At 42.7% G+C, this 20,388-nt stretch overlaps 1 protein-coding gene across 5 annotated transcripts in view; it reads left to right on the top strand.

Moving 5' to 3' along the window:
- The window catches only part of LOC112109982 (netrin-G1), a 211,898-nt gene that overhangs the window by 111,436 nt on the left and 80,074 nt on the right, over positions 1 to 20,388 (top strand). For all 5 annotated transcript variants that reach the window (XM_026655976.1, XM_026655975.1, XM_026655972.1 and 2 more), the window contains exon 3: positions 19,059 to 19,231. In XM_026655976.1, the coding sequence (XP_026511761.1) occupies positions 19,059 to 19,231 (173 nt within the window). The remainder of the gene's footprint in view (positions 1 to 19,058; positions 19,232 to 20,388) is intronic.

Here is a 20,388-nt window from a genome sequence, read left to right as displayed (position 1 = left end):
ACCAGAAGCTGTGCAGTTAGCAATATGTTGATGGCATCAGCTTTTATATTTCCTTTGCAATAGGTGCAGCCATTGCTGTGGATGAAGACCGGTGGCTTATACTGAGTTGGATAGGATCATAGTGATTCTAGTGAGAAGGGAGAAATGTTTTGAGGAACTAGCTCAGAAACTGACCTACTGAGGGCATCTATCTACTGCCCTTATACTGAGGGCAAATGTTTGGCAAATGATATAAGGTCTGATTTGCCCAGTTAATCATTAACCTTGAATAACTAGTTAGCTACAGTGGCAAGAAATGTTTTTATCCACTCTCAGTTTATTAGGAGACTTTGTCTCTTCTCAGAAGGAAATCTGACCACAGTGGTCCACAAATATGGCACCTCCAGACTAGATTATTGTAATTCCCTGGGTTTAAAGTTTGGAGCAACAAGGAGGCTCCAAATAATGCAGAACACAGTAGCCCACCTTCTCAGTAGTCTAACTCCCAAAAGCACATCACTCTTGGATTTCACACTCTTCACTGGCTCCCAGTTCACATCCTGTGTTAGTTCAAGATCTTGGTCCTGACTTTCAAAGCCATCAAAGAATAATCAGAGATCATCTTTCCATCCATGGCCCACTAAGAAAAATGTGCTCAACTGAGACAATGCAGCTACCAAAACCCAGGATGAAAATGTATGAAATCTGCAGATACATTCGTCAGACTCTCTCCTTTGAATTAGTTCCATTGAGATCAATAGAGCCACACTGATTTACACCAGCTGAGAATCTGGCCCAAAGTGTTCTAAGTTAAAGATGTTTGTGAAAAAAGCTGCCAGCAAAAACAGACTGATTTTTAGAGTGTGCTGCTTTTCCATCAGAACTGAAATCTTTAAGGAAAAACAAAAAATAATACCCAGTAGAGCTTCCTAGATCCTTGGAAAGCCAAAGAGCAGAATTCTCTACAAGATCCACAATGGACACTTCCATGCTGATCTATTTTACCAGCTGAGCACCTAGATACTGTAATGATTGGCATTATAAAAAAGCGGAGAGGAGTCAGTAACGGAATTTGGAATAGAACCCAGGAACCATGATTCCAGTCCATTGCTTAGAGACATTCCCTCACTTGTCCAAATCAGGAAAGTACTTAAGCACTGCAATGGGCCTACAGCCGTGGTTTTCAAACTGCGGGTCACCACCCAGTACTGGGTCATGGAATGTAAGGCACTGGGTCGCCGCGGCGGTGGTGCTGCCCGGCTAAGGCAGGCTAGTTCCTACTTGTTCTAACACCGTACTGTGCCCCGGAAGCAGCCGGCAGCAGGTCTGGCTCCTAGGTGGGGGGGCCTCTGCGCACTGACTCTGCCCCGAGCACCGGCTCCACACTAGGAGCTGGACCTGCTGCTGCTGCTGGCCGCTTCCAGGGCACAGCGCGGTCCGCAGTGCCAGGACAGGCAGGAAACCTGCCTTAGCACCCTGGCTGTGCCACTGACCAGGAGCCGCCCAAGGTAAGACCATGCCCCAATCCCCTGCCCCAGCCCTGAGCCCCACCCAAACCCAGAGCCTCCTCCTGCACCCTAAACCCCTCAATCCCAGCCCCACCCCAGAGCCTGCACCCCCAACCAAGAGCCCTGACCCATCCTGCACCTCAACCCCCTGCCCCACCTCAGAGCCCCCCCACACCCTGAACTTCTCATTCCCAGTCCCACCCCGCAGCCCTCATCTCGCACCCCAACCCTGTGCCGCAGCCCTGAGCCCCTCCCAAATCCCTCATCCCCAGCTCTGTTGAGTCACGGGCATCAAAAATTTTCTTCAACTGGATCGCCAGAAAAAAAGTTTGAAAACCACTGGCCTACAGCCTAAATGGGAATTATGCATGTACTTAACTTAAGCACCCATTTACATTCTTTAATAAATAGGGTTGGGGAACTAATAGGAAAGAGAAACTAAAAGGAAAAGTTGAAAAGTCATTGGGTTCAATCCGCTCTGTTAAATAAGTCGGTATTTAATGTGAAAATACATATTTTCTACATGGTAGACCTGAAATGGCTCTGAACTAGCTGTTCTGGTCTAGTGCGTACATGGATAGTTTTTTTTTTTTAATGCTCTTTACTTACCTAAGAGACTGGAATGGCTCTGAAGCTGTTCTTTTCTATTGGTAAAATGTATTTCTAATTTTTTTAAATGCTTTTTATCTAATCAATAAATCAGAGTACCTTCAAATGCTTAAGTATTTCCATCCTTTGAAGTTTACCTAACATGCTACTGTCTCTCCTGTGTTTTGCAGTAGTTCTACACTTGTTGGCTCTAAACACTTGCACTATCAAACATTTTCAATTCTTCCTTTAAAAAAAAAAGATGTCTCACTTGAATGTCACAGTTTGAAACAGGAAAGCTAAAAATTCTTATGAGGATTAGTAACGCTATATGTACTGTTGCAGTCTTCTAAATATGGGCCATATCATGCCACTCATATTTAAGTAAGTTATTCGTTTGTACTAATATCAATACCTAAGAAATGTTGGTGCAATCATAATGAAGGGAGAGGCTGAAGGTATTTTGATTGTAAGCCTCTTGGGGTAGAGACCATTTGTTTCATCTGTGTTTGTACAGCATATTTAAGAGGATGGAGAGGAAGTTAGAGGAGTTGAAGTTGTGGAGTTTCTGAACTTTGTGCCACATCCTCAGTTGGAAAAGTCAATGGAGCTATGCCAATTTACAGCAGAGGATCTGGCCCTCATTATCTGATTTCAGGGTGACTACTGGATGTCATCATTTTGTTTAGTGAATTGTGTACTTCAAAAGGCTGGAAGTGTAAGTTCAGGATGCCTACTTAGCCAAAGCTTATCTGAACCTCTTGGGTCTGCTGTAACAAGATTTCTTTCAAGATGTAGGTAGTTCCCATTTTCAGCATAGCCAGCAATATCATGAGAATGACCTTTGGTATTTTGCCACTTTCAGTTCTGGTCCTAGCTAAAACCCAAAAGTGCAAAGAAGTTCACAACAAGGGAGAATAATGGACATAACATACATGGGTCTTTACTAGGGAATGAGCGGCATCAACTGATTCAGCTGGGAACTGTAGAAATGGATTGTGCTATTCCTTAAGGTCCTTTTGGTCAGGCCAGCTGCCATTCCCGCAGAAGACTCAGTTGTATTAGGTGGAGTCGGGTCTGTTCTGGAAGCCCCCTATAAAGAGACTGTGAAAGGAAGCAGCCTGCAGAATCTGAGGGAGGGTGGTTTGGAGACTGGTAGGCCCACATTCCAGAAATCACTGCCAGACATAGTAAAGGGATGAGGAGCAGCACATAACTTCTGCTTTTGAACCCCAAAAGCAGAGATGTTTCTTCTTCAAGGTTTTGCATCTGGTTGGATGATTCAGAGTTCCAGTGCTGCCAATCTCTATAGTTGCTGAGGTGCAAACTAGAAATATCCTAGTTTGACTTTCAGATTCTAAGTTTACAGAGTTGGCTGATAGAAAAAGTTTTTATTTTACTTGTTCACTGAGCTAATTTGATTTGGGGACCACTGAGAAAGAACAGTGGTGAACCCACTATGCCCTTTTTACAGAATAACTTTTCAGGGTAGAACAAGAGTTCAAAATCTATTGCTTCTTTTTTTCCTTCTCTCTCTCTCTCTGCTGTATCTTCCAGTAAACACTTTTATTGCTTGATCTGAGATAAATTGACTCTCACTGTTACAGTATATGGAAGGGGAATCATTGGGTGGCATTTTAGAACAGAATATTCTTTCTACCCACTTTAAGGAAGACAGGAAAGGAGGCAATCTCTCTACTAGTCAGTTACATGAGGAATACTGCAATCTGTAATATGGAGCAGTGTCAAAGAAAGATCAGTAGGTATCATTTGATCTCAGAAAGGTAAAATAGCCTGCACACAACATGCGGATATAGGGGGCACGATTGTTCAGCCTGTGACAGATATGACACTGTCCTGCAATATCCTGGGCAAACCTTATGGAATTAAATTAAACCTTATTGCATTACTTTTAATACCTTTTGGGTCCATTGTATTGAAAATGCAAGTGTTTGTGTACTGTTGTAGGATTGTATGGAACTTCTTTACTGGGGACAAGGATTAATACACTCTCTGGGAGATAATCTGAACTGCAAAAGACTAAGTTGAACACACAGCAGATATGATTCATCTTTTGGGACAATATGTGTGAAGTGGAATTCGTAGGATGTACAGGGGAGGAGGGAATGGCAACCCCCCACCTAGGGACTAAGGGCACGTCTTCACTACCCGCCGGATCGGCGGGTAGCAATCGAGCTATTGGGGATCGACTTATCGCGTCTAGTGAAGACGGGATAAAATCGATCCCTGATCGTTCTGCCGTCGACTCCGGAAATCCACCGCGGCAAGAGGCGGAAGCGGAGTCGATGGCGGCACGGCAGCGGTCGACTCGCTGCCGTCCTCACAGCCAGGTAAGTCGACGCTATTCACGTAGCTGAAGTTGCGTATCTTAGGTCGACCCCCCCCCCCGTAGTGTAGACCTAGCCTCAGCCTTGGAAGCTTTGCACTGACAGCGGACCTTTTGTCTATTGAGCACCTGTTATATGAGGACAGTTTAAAAATCCAATCTGGATTCACCAGGGACCAACAGACAAAGAAAGAACTTTTGAATAAATGGCCTGATCTTAAGCTGATTCAGGACCTTCGTTCTGATCCAGCAAACAGACAGAACCTCTGGTCCATGAAGAGCCCCAATCATTAGGGAAGGGTTGGAAGGACTGACACTAGCCAGAGCCCTTGTAGAATGGGCTGGGGGTGATCTTGAGAATGCATGTAGGTTCTTTTATTGTTTTTAATATGTTTTCTTTGTAGTGCTTTTATCGTAGGGATAAAATAAAAAACTTTAAAAAAACTGTATGTTGACTTATAACTGTAGCAATTACACTGTGTACTGTCTCTGAGGACAGAGCTGAAGGCCTGAGAGTGGATGCCTTTGCTGAACTGCAAAGGGGAAAGAGAGGTGCAGTTGCCCTGATATGTGACTGAGCCCTTATTCACATTGTTAAGCACTGAACTCAGGAAAGTATCTCCGTTCCTGTAAGCAGAACTCATGTAAGTGTTCACCAATGTGACCAGCACCACAGAGAGATATTATTTGTATTTAAATTCAGCGTTGTACAGCCATGTTATTGTGCTGGTTGGATCTGAATCAGGTGCAGCAGCTCAGTCTCCATTAAGTTTTATTTCAGAATCAGCTTTTTAGCTATAGGAGGCCCAGGAGTAGTTTTACTCATGAAGTACAGTGGATCGTGCTTGCCCTTTGGGATTTTATTTGTAAAATTTCAAGCTCTCCGAACTAGTTAAAAGTAGGCCATCAAGAAAGGAAAGTATGCTCCCTTTGCCTGGGCTATACGTTCCCTGCTAGATATATTAAACTCCACAGAGGGGGAATCAGAAAAAAGCTATTTTCCCCAATTTTCCATACTGCCTGTGGGAATCTAATTCAATTTCCACCCAAATTTAGCAGTGAAAACTAAGCAGTAAAGAATAAGGTTGAAGAGGCTTCTGTAAATCACTGGATTCTAAGGTACTGTACTAAGGTGCAGTAGGATTATTGAGCACAGGTTAAACTTCTTTTCCAGCCACAAAGCTACTTACAGATTTAAGAAGCTTAAAAAGCTGATCCAACATTAGTCCTTGCTTTGCAAATGAAAGAATAATATATCTCTATATATAAAGTTATATTTATTATTAGTGAAACAATTTTTTCTTTAGTTGTGGATGCAGACCCTTTCTATCAAGAATTTCACTTTTAAGAGGAGAGATTCTAATACCTTAAGTGCATTCAGGCACGGGGACATGGGGGGGAAAAGACCAGTGAAAAAATGAGATTATATATATAAATAAAATGAGATTATATATATAAAAGACCCACTTTTCCAAGTGTATTTATAAAAATAGCCTGCATTTATTACAGATCTTTAAATATGGCTATTTTTTAAAAATGGGTTATATGACCACGAAGGTCAAGTTCAGAACTGCTGGAGAAGGATGTAACACCATTGGCTTAATAGAAGTTGCACCTCTTACACCAGGTATGAATTTGCCCCTGAGACATTCCTATGGCTCTGAAAATAGTGAATAGTCCAAATTGGCTTTTTAACTCAAATGGAGTACAGTAGTTCACTAGACCTGTCCTTATAGCAGATTTGCTGATTGCCAATTGTCCTTAGTTGTTTTGAGTCTTTTAGCTCAGAACGTCCTCAGATTGACTGGTCCTGAAGTGAGCAGCGGCAGTGTAGATTGCAGGAATTATCTTGTTGCCTCTTTTATCTCTGTATTCCCCTGTTACTCTCCAAAAGTTATCTGTAAATTGGTGAGAGATGATTTTATTTCTTCACAGTTGTTACACAGTGCTGAGAGCAAGCACTTGAGCCGGCACTCTGGTCACTATTAGTACTAATTAGGTGCCTCTGGAAAAGGCCTAAGTGGACAGAGGTGTACCAGGACAGATTGGGGCTAGTGAGTCAATGAGCCAGTTAGCCCATTAACAGGGAAGCTTTATAAAAGGACACAGGAAGGTGGGCTAGGGGGGAAGAGAAGGAGAGAAATAGAGAGACAGAAGGCTAGGAGAGCCTGACAAAGAGAGTCCTCAGAGTAGAGGTACCTTACTGCCCCTCCTCTTTTGGAGAAGGGGTTAAAAAGTTGAGATACAGTGTAAAGGTGTGGAGGCACTGCTATGTATTAGTGGAGGGATTAAAACACTGTAAATAAACAACACAATGGTGTTTACCAGCAAGAATGTCTTAGAGCAGCCAGTAGTCATGGAAAATATGGGGGTGCGATATGCTGCCCCATCACAACAGTAATATGCTCTATACTTTCATCCCTACAAAATCCCTTATTAATAGCAAAGCGATGTAGACAGTGAGTAAACTTTGGAAATTAGGATGAGCCGTTTTTTACATGACATGGGAAATCCTATGGTTTAATGCATAATATTATTCAGTAGGCTGGTGAAGTTTCTGTGTATAAATGAACCACTGTCTGAAAATGTTTTACTTGCTTGAGAGGTTTAAGGGGAAGAATAATTTTCTGGGGTTCTTTGGGTTGTGTATCTTGTGCGTTTGACAGTATTTTATGTATAGCCAGTTTTACTATTTCCCTCTATAGTCGATTTTTTAAGTGATGGTCCCTATGTGTATTCCTTTGAGGGTGCACAGGCTCTCCATGCATTTGAGTCCAAAAGATTCTCACTAGCAGTGTCCTTTCATCCATGCCTGTGCCCCTCACCTTGTGCGCCGAATGGAGGGCATAAGGAGCAATGCAGATCAACCACCTTTTCAGTTCCTTTCTACTGCCAGTGGTCTGAGACCAAACCTCTTCAGTAACCACAGCAGTTGCTGCCCGGCCCCTGAGCTCCCGGCCGGGGAGCCTAGTCCCCGGCCCCTCCCCCACTGTCCCTCCTCCCCCGCAGCCACGCCACCGTGTGGGCCGTGTTCTGGCCCGCCGCTCCTGCTGGGCAGTGCAGCTGGCTCTGGCTGGGTGTCGCGGCTGCGAGCTCCTGCTGCTGATAAGGGGGCGGGAGGGGTAAGGGAGCGGGGGGTCCTGGGGAGCAGTCAGGGAGGAGGGGGCAGTTGGATGGGGCAAAGGTTCTGGGGGGGCGGTCAGGGGATGGGGAACAGAGAGGGTTGGGAGTGGGAGTCCCGGGGGGCCTGTCAGGGGGCGGGGATATGGATAGGGGTCGGGAGGGCAGTCAGGGGACAGGAGGGAGCGGGGGGGTTGGATAAAGGAGTGGGATCCTGGCGGGCAGTTAGGAGCGGGGTTCTCAGGAGGGGGTGGTCAGGGGACGAGGAGCAGAGGGCGGTTGGATAGGGGGTGGGAGTCCCGGGGGGGTTGTCGGAGGCGGGGGTGTGGATAGGGGTCGGGGCACTCAGGGGACAGGGAGTAGGGGGGTTGGATAGGGGGCGGTCGGTCAGGGGACAAGGAGCAGGGGGGGTTGGATGAGTCGGAGGTTCTGAGGGGGGCAGTCAGGGGGCAGGAAGTGGGAGGGGGCGGGGGCCAGGCTGTTTGGGGAGGCAAAGCCTTCCCTACCCGGCCCTCCATACAGTTGTGCAACCCCGATGTGGCCCTCGGGCCACAAAGTTTGCCCACCCCTGTGCTAGCTTCTTCTGCATCTATCTGTAAATATTTGTAAATAACTTTTAGGTAATTTTAGATAGTTATTAGATAATTAGGTAAGTGTAGTTAGGGCCTTCGGGGGTCTGCCACTATGTAAACCCCTCCAACCTGTACGGGGTGACTAGCATGCCCAAGATCCCAGGATTCAAGAACTACGTTTTCTGCCCCCAGGCTTTCCTGACGACGACCCCCTCAAGTGCCTCTACTATCTTGGAGTAGCTCATATATTAAAGTGTACTATTTGCCAGTCCTTCCCAAGCTGAACCTGTCAAGCCATCAGTATAAACTTCAGAGACACCTGATAAATCAAGCAATGAGGCTCCAATCTGACCATGGCCCATGAGGCCCCCCCATACAACAGGTAGAGGTGCTGAAAAACACCCCTTTGAGCATTGTGATCTCCAGCCCTGGGGCTGAGAAGAGCAGAGCTAAGGACCTCTCCAAACAGGGACAGGAGGAGGGTGGGGAAACACTCTCACAAGAAGCAAGAGAAATCCCCTTCCAGGTCCTCCTCCAAGAAGAAGACCTCTTCTTCGATAACTTCCAAGTTGAGTGAAACGCCACACCCAAGTTATGGGAGTATCAGGAGCTCAGAAGAACATGGTACCTGTCTCCCAGCTCCAACAAGTAAGAGCACCTGAAACCATCATTAACCATTGGAGCAAGACCATCCCAGTACCAGTGAGAAAGAAATAGAAGTACACACCTCCTTAACTGACGGTACCTTCACACCATGGTAAGGGGTTGTGAGATCACCTTTACCACTTGATGACTATAGGCAATTTCAGGACCTGCTAAAGAGGATCACAGATCCTCCAAATCTCTCTGGAGGAAGTGCAGGACACTCCTCAAACTCCTGGACATTCTCTAAAGTGCCAGACCAAGCAAAGTGGCATTTTCTATTAATGAGGCCATCTTAGAACTGGCCAGCCATGTGCACCCCCACTCTGAAAAGAATGGAGAAATACTTTGTACCAGCTAAACTTTAAGGAGTAAAATTTTTATTTACACACATTGCTCCAGATTCATTAGTAATTCAGTCATTGAAAGAGGCAGACAATATCACCCTATATCCACCCCTTACAATAAGGAAGCTAAATGCTTAGATCTCTTCTGGATAAAGATTTTTATTTCAACCAGCTTACAGTTCTGCATAGCAAACTATCAAGCAGTAATGTCAAAGAATGCTTTTATTAATTATACTAAATTAGCAGAACTCACAGGAGGATAGCCTGCAGTTCAAAGTGCTCGTCAAGGAGGTTAAATTGCTTGCTAGATCGTCCATCCAGGCCTCAGTAGATGCAGTAGATACAGCCTCCTGCTTGATGGCAACATTTATAGTCATGCGTCGGGTATCATGGTTTCAATCCTCCGGAGTTCCCAAAGAAGTCCGATCCATGGTGAAGCATCTGCCCTTTGAGGGAAATAGGTTGTTCAGTGAAAAGTCAAATGAGTCAAGGGCAACCCTAAACTCAAGAGTGTAGATATCAATGGATATCTACACTCCAGTGCCACTGAGGAAATACCACAGATCTCAACCCAACAAGCGGCGACCAGCCCTTCAAACTTTTTATCATCAAAAGAGTTATGAGCCACCCAGGAAACAACAGAGGGTGCAGCATGACAAGCAGGATGTCCTCCCTTCACCTTCCTTCCAATCCAGCTTTCCACTAGAAAACACTTTTGAGGGGACCTTCAGGAGCTGCAAATCAATCCCTCTACCACATCCCTCTGTTCAGAACTCCAGTACCTAATTTGGTGGCTGCCTAACTCATTTATCCCAAACTTGGCATCTCATATCAACAAACGAAGAGGTTCTGGAGATCACTGATACTGGCTACACCACAGAATTTCTCTCTCTTTCCCCTCCCAACCCCTCTTTCTCTTGAAAGACCTCTCTGATGAGAGGAGGTTCCATCAAGAAGTAGTCTCCCTGTTCCATCTGGGAGTCATAGAACTGATATTCCTCAACACAGGGGAAAAGGATTTTACTTGAAATACTTTCTCATCAGTTTTCCCATTCCATGATGACTGGTTACTGACTGGGAAATCTCATCGGGAGGCGTGGACATCAACTCTATAACTGCTCAATCTTCTGTGCTCATTGGGACTCTGCCTGTACAGAATATTGGGGAACCCTGGACTCTATCAAGGCCAAGGCATACTTTCCTTAGGACAGGTTCCAATCCATGAAGGAGCTTGCTACTCACAGCTGGGTGAGCCCACGGATGTCAGTCCACTCATGTCTGATTTTTCTGGATCACATGGCTTTCTGTACCAATGTGTGACACCGTTTGCAAGACTTTGTCTTCATTGTCTATAGGCTTAGCTATGAAGAGTATACATGCCTAGCTGACAGAGTGCAGATAAACTAGTCTTGCTCCCCCACAGAGTTCAAGGTTCCCTCTTCTGGTAGGAGAACAGGGATGTATGTTGGGGGTCCCCTTTGTTCCTTCACTATCCAAGAAGAGACTGATCACTGACACTTCCTTGCTAAGGTGGAGCACCCATCAAGACAAGCATGTAGCAAAGCAGACATGGACTTCTCAAGAGTCTTGGATCTACCTAAAATTCCTGGAGCTGTAAGCAGTCCATAAAGCCAGCAAACGATTCCCACCATTCATTTGAATCCTACATGTCCAAGTCAAGTCAGACAACAGTGTTCTACATCAAAAAACAAGGGGGGAGCAAGATCCACCCCTCTTTGTATAGAAGCGGTCAATCTTAGGATACATCCATCCATGCATCTATATGCAACTCTTCTTGGACCAATTGACCCAGGACAAAGGCCCAGATCAGGCATTCCAATCTGGCATCCCTCTACCTAACAGCCTGGTATTTGAAAGGGTGATGAATCTAGAAAGGACATGCTTAGAAGCAGTTCAGTCCATCCTTAATAATAGTAAGAAAGCATCCACAAGAAAGTATTACACAGTAAAGTGCAAAAAGTTTTCTATCTGATGTCAACATTGTTGGATAACACCAGAGGATTCCAACATTCCTGTCATCTTGGAAAATCTCCTCTCCTTAAAGATTTCAGGTTTATCTTAGTTCCATATGAGTGCACTTAATGGCTGTCAGTGCCAGTCACCCTCCAGTTGACAACCATTCTATCTTCACCCATACTGTGACAGTCCATTTTCTAAAGAGTATCATTAGAACCCTTTCCCCAGTACTGACACTCACCCTAACTTGGAACCACAGTCTAGTCCTATCAGAGTTAATGAAAACTTTGCTTGCACCTTAGCCACACATTCTTTAGCCAACCTATTGATGAAAATTCCCTTTCTGGTGACCAGCACGGCTGGGAGTCCTTATAGCTGGTCTGCCTTACATGGTCTTCCGTAGAAACAAAGTCTCCCTGAAATTACACCCAAAATTCACCCCCAGTGTGATCTCGGGACTCCATGTAAATCAGGCTATTCACTTATCTGTCATCTTCCCAAAACTACAGGCCTATACTGAGAATAAGAAGCTTCATTCTCTGGATGTCCTTCAAGAATTGGTATTCTACCTACAGAGAAATCTTTAGGAAATCACCTAGATTATATATATCCTTTGCAGAGCAAGGATGAAGCAATCTCATCCCAAAGACTGTCTACACGGATTTCAGGTTGCATCTAGCTCTATTACTAGTTAACAGAAACCCCTCCCCCAGAAGAGCTGAGGGCCCATTCATCTAGATCCCACTCTGCATCAGTAGCCTCCCTTTAAGAAGTCCCTCTCCTGGAAACTCTTTAACAGGGGGCTCTGTTCACACTTTCATGAGACATTATGCCCTGGTGCAAGCTTCTATAGCTGATGCAGCCTTTGGCAGAGCAGTCCTCCATTCAGTGGTACAGCAGGGGTCTTCACACCCTCCTCCTCCTCAATAAATACTGCTTGTGAGTCACCCACAGTGAGACTCATAAGGTTACTCACCTTACAATAATTAGAGTTCTTCAGGACGTGTGGTGCCTATCTGTATTCCGCTACCTGCCCTCCAATCCCTCTGCTGCATACTTTATCCTAGGTTAATTCGCAGTAGAATGATACTGGAGAGGTGATTGGTCCATGTTGTCCCTTATGACCTAGCTAGTAGGAGAGAGGCACAGGCACAGACCAACAAACGCTGCTAGCAAGAATATTCCAGTCTCAGGTGCATGGAACATATGCATACCTACAATGGAATGCAGATAGGGAGCACACATCTCGAAGAACTCCAATTACTATAAGGTAAGTTACCATTCTTTTCCATTGTTGTTAGAGTGAGATTCCCACACAACACAACAGAGGAGAGGAAAATATAAAACAAAATTAAAAAAAACCCCTGTAATTGTAAAATACAGAAAATAGCAGGGAGTTCAGGGGCAGGTGTTTATCTGAAACTACTTTGAGCTTTTTTAAAAAAAAAATATTGACAGTGTTCCTTTAAAATGATGGCCCATCTACACTCCATCTTCATCCATGACAAGGGGAAACTTGTTACGTCATTACAACATGAATTTCCAGCCTCGTCTATATTAGTGATTGTTGTACAAGATCAAAAAGCCCAGTGTTGCTAACACTGGTGAAGTTGCCCCATTGTTTGCAACCTTGGCAGCATTCATATAAATGGCTCTCAGACTCTGGCAGCCATCCTCAGCATGGTGTCGGCTCACCCTTTTCAGAGCAAGGTGCTGTAAATAGCTGCTGGAGCTGAAGAGTTGCCTATACGAGGACGCACAATGCTGCTAACAACCAGTCGTTTTGGTAAAAATTCCCTAATGTAGACAATGCCTCCAAAGCTTTAGCATAGTAGGATAGTGTTTATATCCTGACTACACTACATAAAGGAATTATGTGGAAACTGGGTTCAGGAGTGTCTCTGTCATGGTTGGAGTTGTAGCATTAGAAGGGCTCTATACAGAATCCTGTTCAAGTTCGAGGTTGGCTGACAGAATACTTGGGGTGAAGAACTGGCCGATGCAGATCTATTTTATGCATGCTTCATTTTGCATAGCAAGTTGTTTTTAAGTTGATTTGTTAAACTTTGGCAATGACATCAAAGGATCCAAAAATGTGTTTAAGTGAGGAACATATGGCTTGTCATTAAAAATGTATCAAAGAGCCTCTCTCTCTTTTGTTGACATGAATGATCCCCTCATGTGACCTCCAGTCTGCTGGTTGGCACTTACATACAAGTGAATCAGCATGCTGTTAGCAATTACCTCAGTGATATTTACAGCATTTTAATGTCAGTTGTCTATATGTAAATAGAATTTGTGAGAAACTCAGGATGCCAAGGCTTCTTTCTCCCACTAAAGCAGAGCTATTCCTTGAACGCACCAGAATGCTTCCTACACCTTATATAACTGCCAAAAATATCATTTGTTTGAAATTGCTTTATGACAAAATAATGAGTCTGTCAAAGATGAGTGGTCAGAAAAACAATTTTGTTCTCCTACACAATTAGAGTGGAGTTTATAGTGTTGGACAGTGATATCAATCTCTGGCTATTCAGAATTAAATTTGCACATTGAAAAGAATTGTATTCTTGTGTATGCCCTAAACACGACATTTAGGCAGTAAACATTCTCACAGGTTGGATTGGAAAGATGAAAATCAGCTGAGCTGTAGAAACATCAGGATGTAAGTTTCCAAATATAGATAAACGTTGTGGAAAGTTGGTATTCACTTTCACAGGCTCAGCTCTGACAAGGTGGCTGCCATAATGACCGATAAAGAGAGAGTTTGGAAAACTGCTTTGTCATCAGATGTAACAGACAGATGAAACCACTCCCTTTGGGCAGACAGCCAGTGTGGGGCCTCTCTCTCCCCCTTTTTCTTCTAATTGCTGGTGGAGCAGTCAATAGCTTATTGAAGGGTTATGAAGATGTGGGAAAGCATTAAACCTTGCCATAACCTCTTATTTTAAATATATGCAGTACGAGACTTATGTTTTGTCTTTAACATCTGCTATATTCTTACATGGTGTACAGTGGGCTACTGAGTATATCCTGGTCCATTTGCAGCATGTTACCTACATTCTGATAGCTCCTCTGTTTGTTCGCTCTGCCCGTCCCCCCAACACACCCAAACACATTGTTGCATGGTGTGCCAGAGGTAGCTGGATTTCTTTATATAAAAAGTTATGTGCATATACAAAAGTTTGTGAAGCACTTTGGATTTCTTTGGACTTAAAAAAACTCTAGACATGAAATTTTATTATAATCATCTAACACTTGGTTTGTAAACAGGATGGGAAAAGACTTTCCAGTTTCTATTACATGTCTTCACATATTCTGTCAACTGTATCTGTACAAATACTCATGAAGGAAGTAGGTCCGAGAAACACTTTCACCCTCCCTTCTCTCCTTCCAGCACTCAAGTCTTTCCTATTACTCTTCTGTGAATTCCCTGCAGTTTATCAATGCATGCATCATGAAATGCCCAGAACTAACTGCAGGATTCCAAGTGCAGTCTCACTAGAGCAATATAGAAAGAGAATATAGACAGACCCCTTCTCCAGAATGTGATGTTTCTCTGTGTACAGCACACAACTTCACTGGCCTTTTTTTTTTTTTTTTTGGTAAGCATAATATATTGAAAACTCATGTCTAATGTGCTGTCCACTATTATATTTTGGTCTCTTTTAGTATTATTGCTATCTAATTTTCACCCTCTCACTGAGTAGGGGCCTGTTTCTCACATTGGTTGTTAATCAGGAGTAACTCCACTGAAATCAGTGGGGTGACACTGGCATAAAGGAGAAGAGAATCAGACCTTATGTTTTTCAGATTATCTGACTCACAATTTATTATTTTTCTGCCAGTGTTCCTACTCTCTGGGTCAGGTTGTATGATTTCATTGATATTCACTACTCCCAAATTAGTATCCTCTTCAGATTTCATTTAGCACACAGTTTAGTCCCATTTCTAGATCATTAACAATGGTGTTCCAGAAGATCAGACTCAACACTGACATTATCCCTGCAATAGTACTTCATTAAAGATCCTTCCGCAGAGCAATACAATGCCATTAGTCTTTGGGTTTCTCTACGTGGCCCAACAGCATGGACTACAGGGGTGTGACCTGCAGGCGGCACAAAAGCATTGTGTAGGCCTGTGTAGATCCTGTTAGCGCAAACTCAAAGATACCTAATTTGTGATAATGGAGTCCAATTTCAAACAGGACTACATTAATGCAAACAACATACCTTGTAGTTCTTGTTAGCAGAGTTTACACAGGGCAGTTATAGCACAAAAGTTTAGCGCAGTCACAGTTCACACCACAGTAGTTCACAATGTGGGGCTGGGTAGACAAGCCCTTTATCTTTTGTTTCTGGTACAGTTTTTCAGCTAGTTTTCCAATCAGGTGAAAGTGTACCAGAAAGTATTTTCTACAATCCAAATATGCTATGCTTGCTTCATCCCCTTCATATTTATGGTATCATTGTGGCAGGAAAAGCAGTCAGTTTTTTCTTACATGATTTATCCTTTATAAACATATTGCTACTTATTGCAGTCATGATTCCTTTATCCTCTAGATGAGGTGGTGATCTTTTTCATGTGATAGTTGTTCCTGTATTTCACTTGGGCTATCCTCTGAGCACTAACTCATTTCTTCTTCTTCTTCTTCTATTTTTTTGCCTTTCTCCTTTTCCTGAAAGCCTTAATTGTTTCTGAGTATTCATCTTTTTGACTCTCCTTTTTATAATACCAGTTGTTGTTTTTTTAACCTCTGATCTTTAAGTAATCCTTCATGAAGTCACATTAGCCACTTCTTGTTCCTTGCAGTCTTCTTCAAGGGAACTGTAGACAGTTCTGTCTGAATAACTGTGGTTTTCAGGATTCCTCAACATTGCCTACGCTTTATGTTTAATTATCAATGTTATCTGAATCACAGGTCTTTATGTCTGTCTCCGCTCTGCCCCCATATATTCACTCAGCCCCCTCAGCACTCTTGAGACAGTTTTCATTTCCAGTCATTCAACATTCAAATTTGTTACTGCTTCTGTAATCCAATTAGAATCACTGATCCTAGAATTTTACTATCTCTCTTCCTATTTTCTACTCTTCCCTTTTCCTGTAATCATTTGGTGCTTGTCTGAGATTTTCTTTCATATGTAGATGCTACATTATTATATTGTGATTTTGTGGGTGATTCTACGATGAGGGTTTTAAACACATGCACTGGACAAATTCTCAGCTGGTGTAAATCTGCATTTTTGTATCTGGCACCTATATATGTATTATGGCAGAGATTGTAATGCCACGTATAGTTAAGGTTGCCCAACACTGTGCAGGGGGGGAGTTGGTCAGAGCTGGAGGCTTGTCGGAAAAGGAGGTGGTGGGCTGGAGTTGTAAGATGTGCAGTGAATGAGAAATAGGAATTGCAGGGAGAAAAAAGATGGTCTTATGGTTAGTGCAGTTGAATGGCGCACTCTCTTTGCCTCTGCCAGAGTTCCTGTGTGTGCTGGGAAAGTCACTTAAATTAAAATGTTCAGAGTTGCCCCATACTTATGTGTTCTTTATTGCCTGGGTACCCAGTGTGAGATACTTAAGGCCAGATTTGCAGAAGTCCTGAGCACTCACAACTATAACTAAAATCAGTTGGAGCTGTGCCATGAACATGTAAGTGCTATAAAAATGCTAAGTACTCTGAAAAATCAGTTCATAGATAGGCTCAGATTGGCCGCCCAACAATTAGTGGACACTTTTGACCTTAATATTTCTGGGCTTCAGTTCCCCATCTGTGAAATGGGGATAATAATACTTCTTTATCTCAGAGGAATGTTATGAAGGTAAATTCATTAGTGTCTGTGAAGCACTCAGATACTATGGAAAGAGCACCATAGAACTGTCCATGAGGAAATGCATAATTTTGTATTCAGTACAGGGGCTGGATGGTGTGCATTAAATAAGGCCTGGTGCCATACACTGAATGAGGTGGATAAAAAATATTAAATAACTGCTCATTCACTGAAAGAGGCAGGAATTTTGTGGAATAATAGTATGTCATTAAAGACTCTATCGTAATGCATGTACACAAAGGGGCCAAATTAAGGCTACACAGCATTTCCTATCTCTTGAATGCTTGACTTTGTAACCTAAACATTTTTTTAACATAGCAGTTTTGGATGTACTACATATATAGAGGACACCATCAAAGAAAGGTGCTAATGTTGTATGAAAAAAGGTCCCTTAAGCAAATTAGCGCGACAAGTAATTCACTGCATGCAGTATGTATATGCAGGACAGAACTCATAATTAAATACTGTTTGCTTAACAGTCTCTCTTCTTATTTTTTTTTTCAGTCATGTTTAAAAAAAGATTTTTTTTGCAAATTTTAATTTAAAAGGTGTTGATTATATTTCCAGCTAGAGTGAGCATTGTTTAAATAACAAGCAATTCACTCTGTCTCCTTTCTAACAGTGAGTAGAATGCATACAGCATCTTCTGTATTGCAAATTCTAGTGGCTTTTCTCCAGCTGCCACTTAAGGCAACTGCAAGTTTGTTTTACCCTGGGGATGTGTGTGTGTGTGTGGCCACTTGCTTCAGGTCATATTCCTTTTAAATGGAAGTCAGCTTGGCAGCTGTTAATTTGCACTTGTTAAAAATCTTGGCTATTCCATGTGCTGCTTTGCTCTAATTACTGGGCACTGTATGTAACAGGTAACAAATGCCCACATGAGAATCTTTTAAATAACTGGATTTATAATAATTAGGAAAACAAAGAACCAGAGTTGCTAAATACTAGTTTCCTTTCCAGGGCCAATAACAAGGAGATTTTACCCATTTCTGACATCTACTGGAAAGAAATAACGATGCCTTAGTGTCTCTGAAACTAGCTTTTTCCATTCCTGAAAATACCAACTATTTTAAAAACAATGTAGTTCAAATTCTAATTCATTTAATGGTTTTTATAAGAATTGCGGTTAGTTTATTTCCCATTTTGAAAAAAACACTTCTACCAAATTATTTTTTCTGCCCTTCAGGTGCTATAATGTTGTCAAATTAATTGTCCTTTCTGAGCAATTGGACAGTGCTTAGTACAATACAAAGTAATAACTTGCCTCTTCAACAAGTAAGTTGGCTTCTACAATTTTACATTCAAATATGATGTGGGTAACATATTTTTGTGGATATTGCATATCCGTTGGTACCTGCTATATATCTCTATCTTATCCACAGCCATAAAAGCAGGACCTTAGCAAAAGTTTTCCAAACGTATGTAATGCAGTACTTCTTGTTTTGTGTAAACATTTTCTTTCAGAGTAATTGGGCTTATTTCCTGGAGACTTTCTAATTACTAATTTATCATCCACTGAATCTGTGTTTCAGAACCTGGGAATTCACACTAGCTCTCTGAGAACATTTTTTCTGGCATCTCTGGTACATTTAAAGCACCATTTTATAGGTTGTATGTATAAAAAAAATACATCTAAAAATGTTTGCATTTACTGTATAACCGTTCCTTATTAATAAAGAATGGGTATTGTAGAGTACATTTAATGGAAAACCTGTGCTTGAGATGTGACTCTCATCTCACTTTGGGCCAGATCCTGCAAAGATTGAAGCACATGACTAATTTTATCCATGTGACTAGTCCCACTGAACTCTTTGCAGGATGATAGACCAGTGAAAATTAGAAGTAACTCCATTGATTTCAGTGGAACTACACCAGTGTAAAAATGGTGTAAATAAGAGGAGATCGGCCCCTTGGAGTTCAGGTGAAGCTATTATTGTCAAAATGCTGCCAAACAGCAGGATTCCACAATGTGGCATTTATGCATGAAACCAATTTAAGCTAGATAGATTTCTTTGGAGACATGTTAAAACAATAACACCGCAAAAGTTAGAGAGAAATATATTGGTTGCCATAAGGAGTATTTTAGTACGATCTTAGTAGTCTGACATCAAATGTCAACTTGACATAACACCCTACCTTTTCTCTGATAGGTGCAAGTGTAACCTTCATGCCACTGGCTGTAAAGAAGAAAACAAAAAATTGTTTTGTGAATGTGAGCACAATACTACAGGCCCAGACTGCGGGAAATGCAAGAAGAATTATCAGGGTCGACCTTGGAGTCCTGGCTCATATCTGCCTATTCCTAAGGGCACAGCAAATATCTGTGAGTAGTTTTGTACAACAAGACACTATACGTCAATATAATTATAATTCTGGTCCATATATTGATTGTGAGGGGAGAAAAATAGTGCTAGCCAAAGTTTGTCATTTATTTGGGATCCAAATGTGAAACAAATCGATGTCAATAATTTGATGAAAAGATAAAAATATTTAATTGCAAGTCTGGATTAAACTCTGCCCTCATATGCATGTAAACAACTCTGCATGAGAACGGTGTGTTTGCATTCCAGGGCAGAACTTGGCCCCCTACAATAAAATTAAGTGCTATCGGGGTGGCGGAAGCACCCTAAAAGTGGAGGGGCACTGGCGCCCGAACCGTGGCCCCCATCAACTGAGGCCCTGGCCCCTGCTCATTCTTCTCCACAAGACCCTGCCCCCCCCACACTCACTCTTCTCCCCCTACTACCTCCCTCACTCTCCCCCCGCACACTACCTCCCTCATGGCCAGTAAAAAGTGGCGGGCCATTAGAGTGACCAGATGGCAAAAGTAAAAAATTGGGATGGGGATGGGGGTAATAGGTGCCTATATAAGAAAAAGCCCCCAAAATCGGGACTGTCCCTATAAAATCGGGACATCTGGTCACCCTAGGGGCCATGGCCTTCTGGTCCCTCCCTGTACCACACTGCGGATCTTTGTTGCATGTTCTCCACTCTGTTTCCGCGCATGGAATTTTCATTAGAGATCATGTGAAGGGTAGGAGATACACAGTGCAAACTGGAGAGAATTTTTCCCTAAATATGTAGAAAATAATTGAAATGACAGGGTTGGAGATTTTGGATTGTTGTTGTGTTGTGAATGGGGCAGATGTTTTCATAAATAAATTTCTTCAAAAATTTTGATGCAAACATGGATACAATAAGATAAGTATGCCATAGTATGGTGCAATTTGAAGGTCACAACTTTATTGAAAATCCTTAACCAATGAGGAACCACTCCCCAAACTACCCAGCAGGACTGTATCAGTGCAGATTCCAGCTGGGAATCAGTGTCCCCGGTACTACAATCCTGGAAGGCATGAGGGCAATAACGTTTTACATGAATCCCTGCCCAGGGATTCGGGCTGGAAGCCAAAGCCGCAGACTATTCTCCTCCTTCACATAGGAAGTAAGAGAGATGAGATAAGGGGAACATTATACATT

Source organism: Terrapene carolina, unplaced genomic scaffold (assembly GCF_002925995.2).
Source record: "Terrapene carolina triunguis isolate 2854851 unplaced genomic scaffold, T_m_triunguis-2.0 Scaffold211, whole genome shotgun sequence".
In the NCBI taxonomy this organism is placed as follows: Eukaryota; Metazoa; Chordata; order Testudines; family Emydidae; genus Terrapene; species Terrapene triunguis.
Note: the sequence above shows the minus strand (reverse complement) of the source record. Positions and strands in the feature narration are given on the sequence as shown.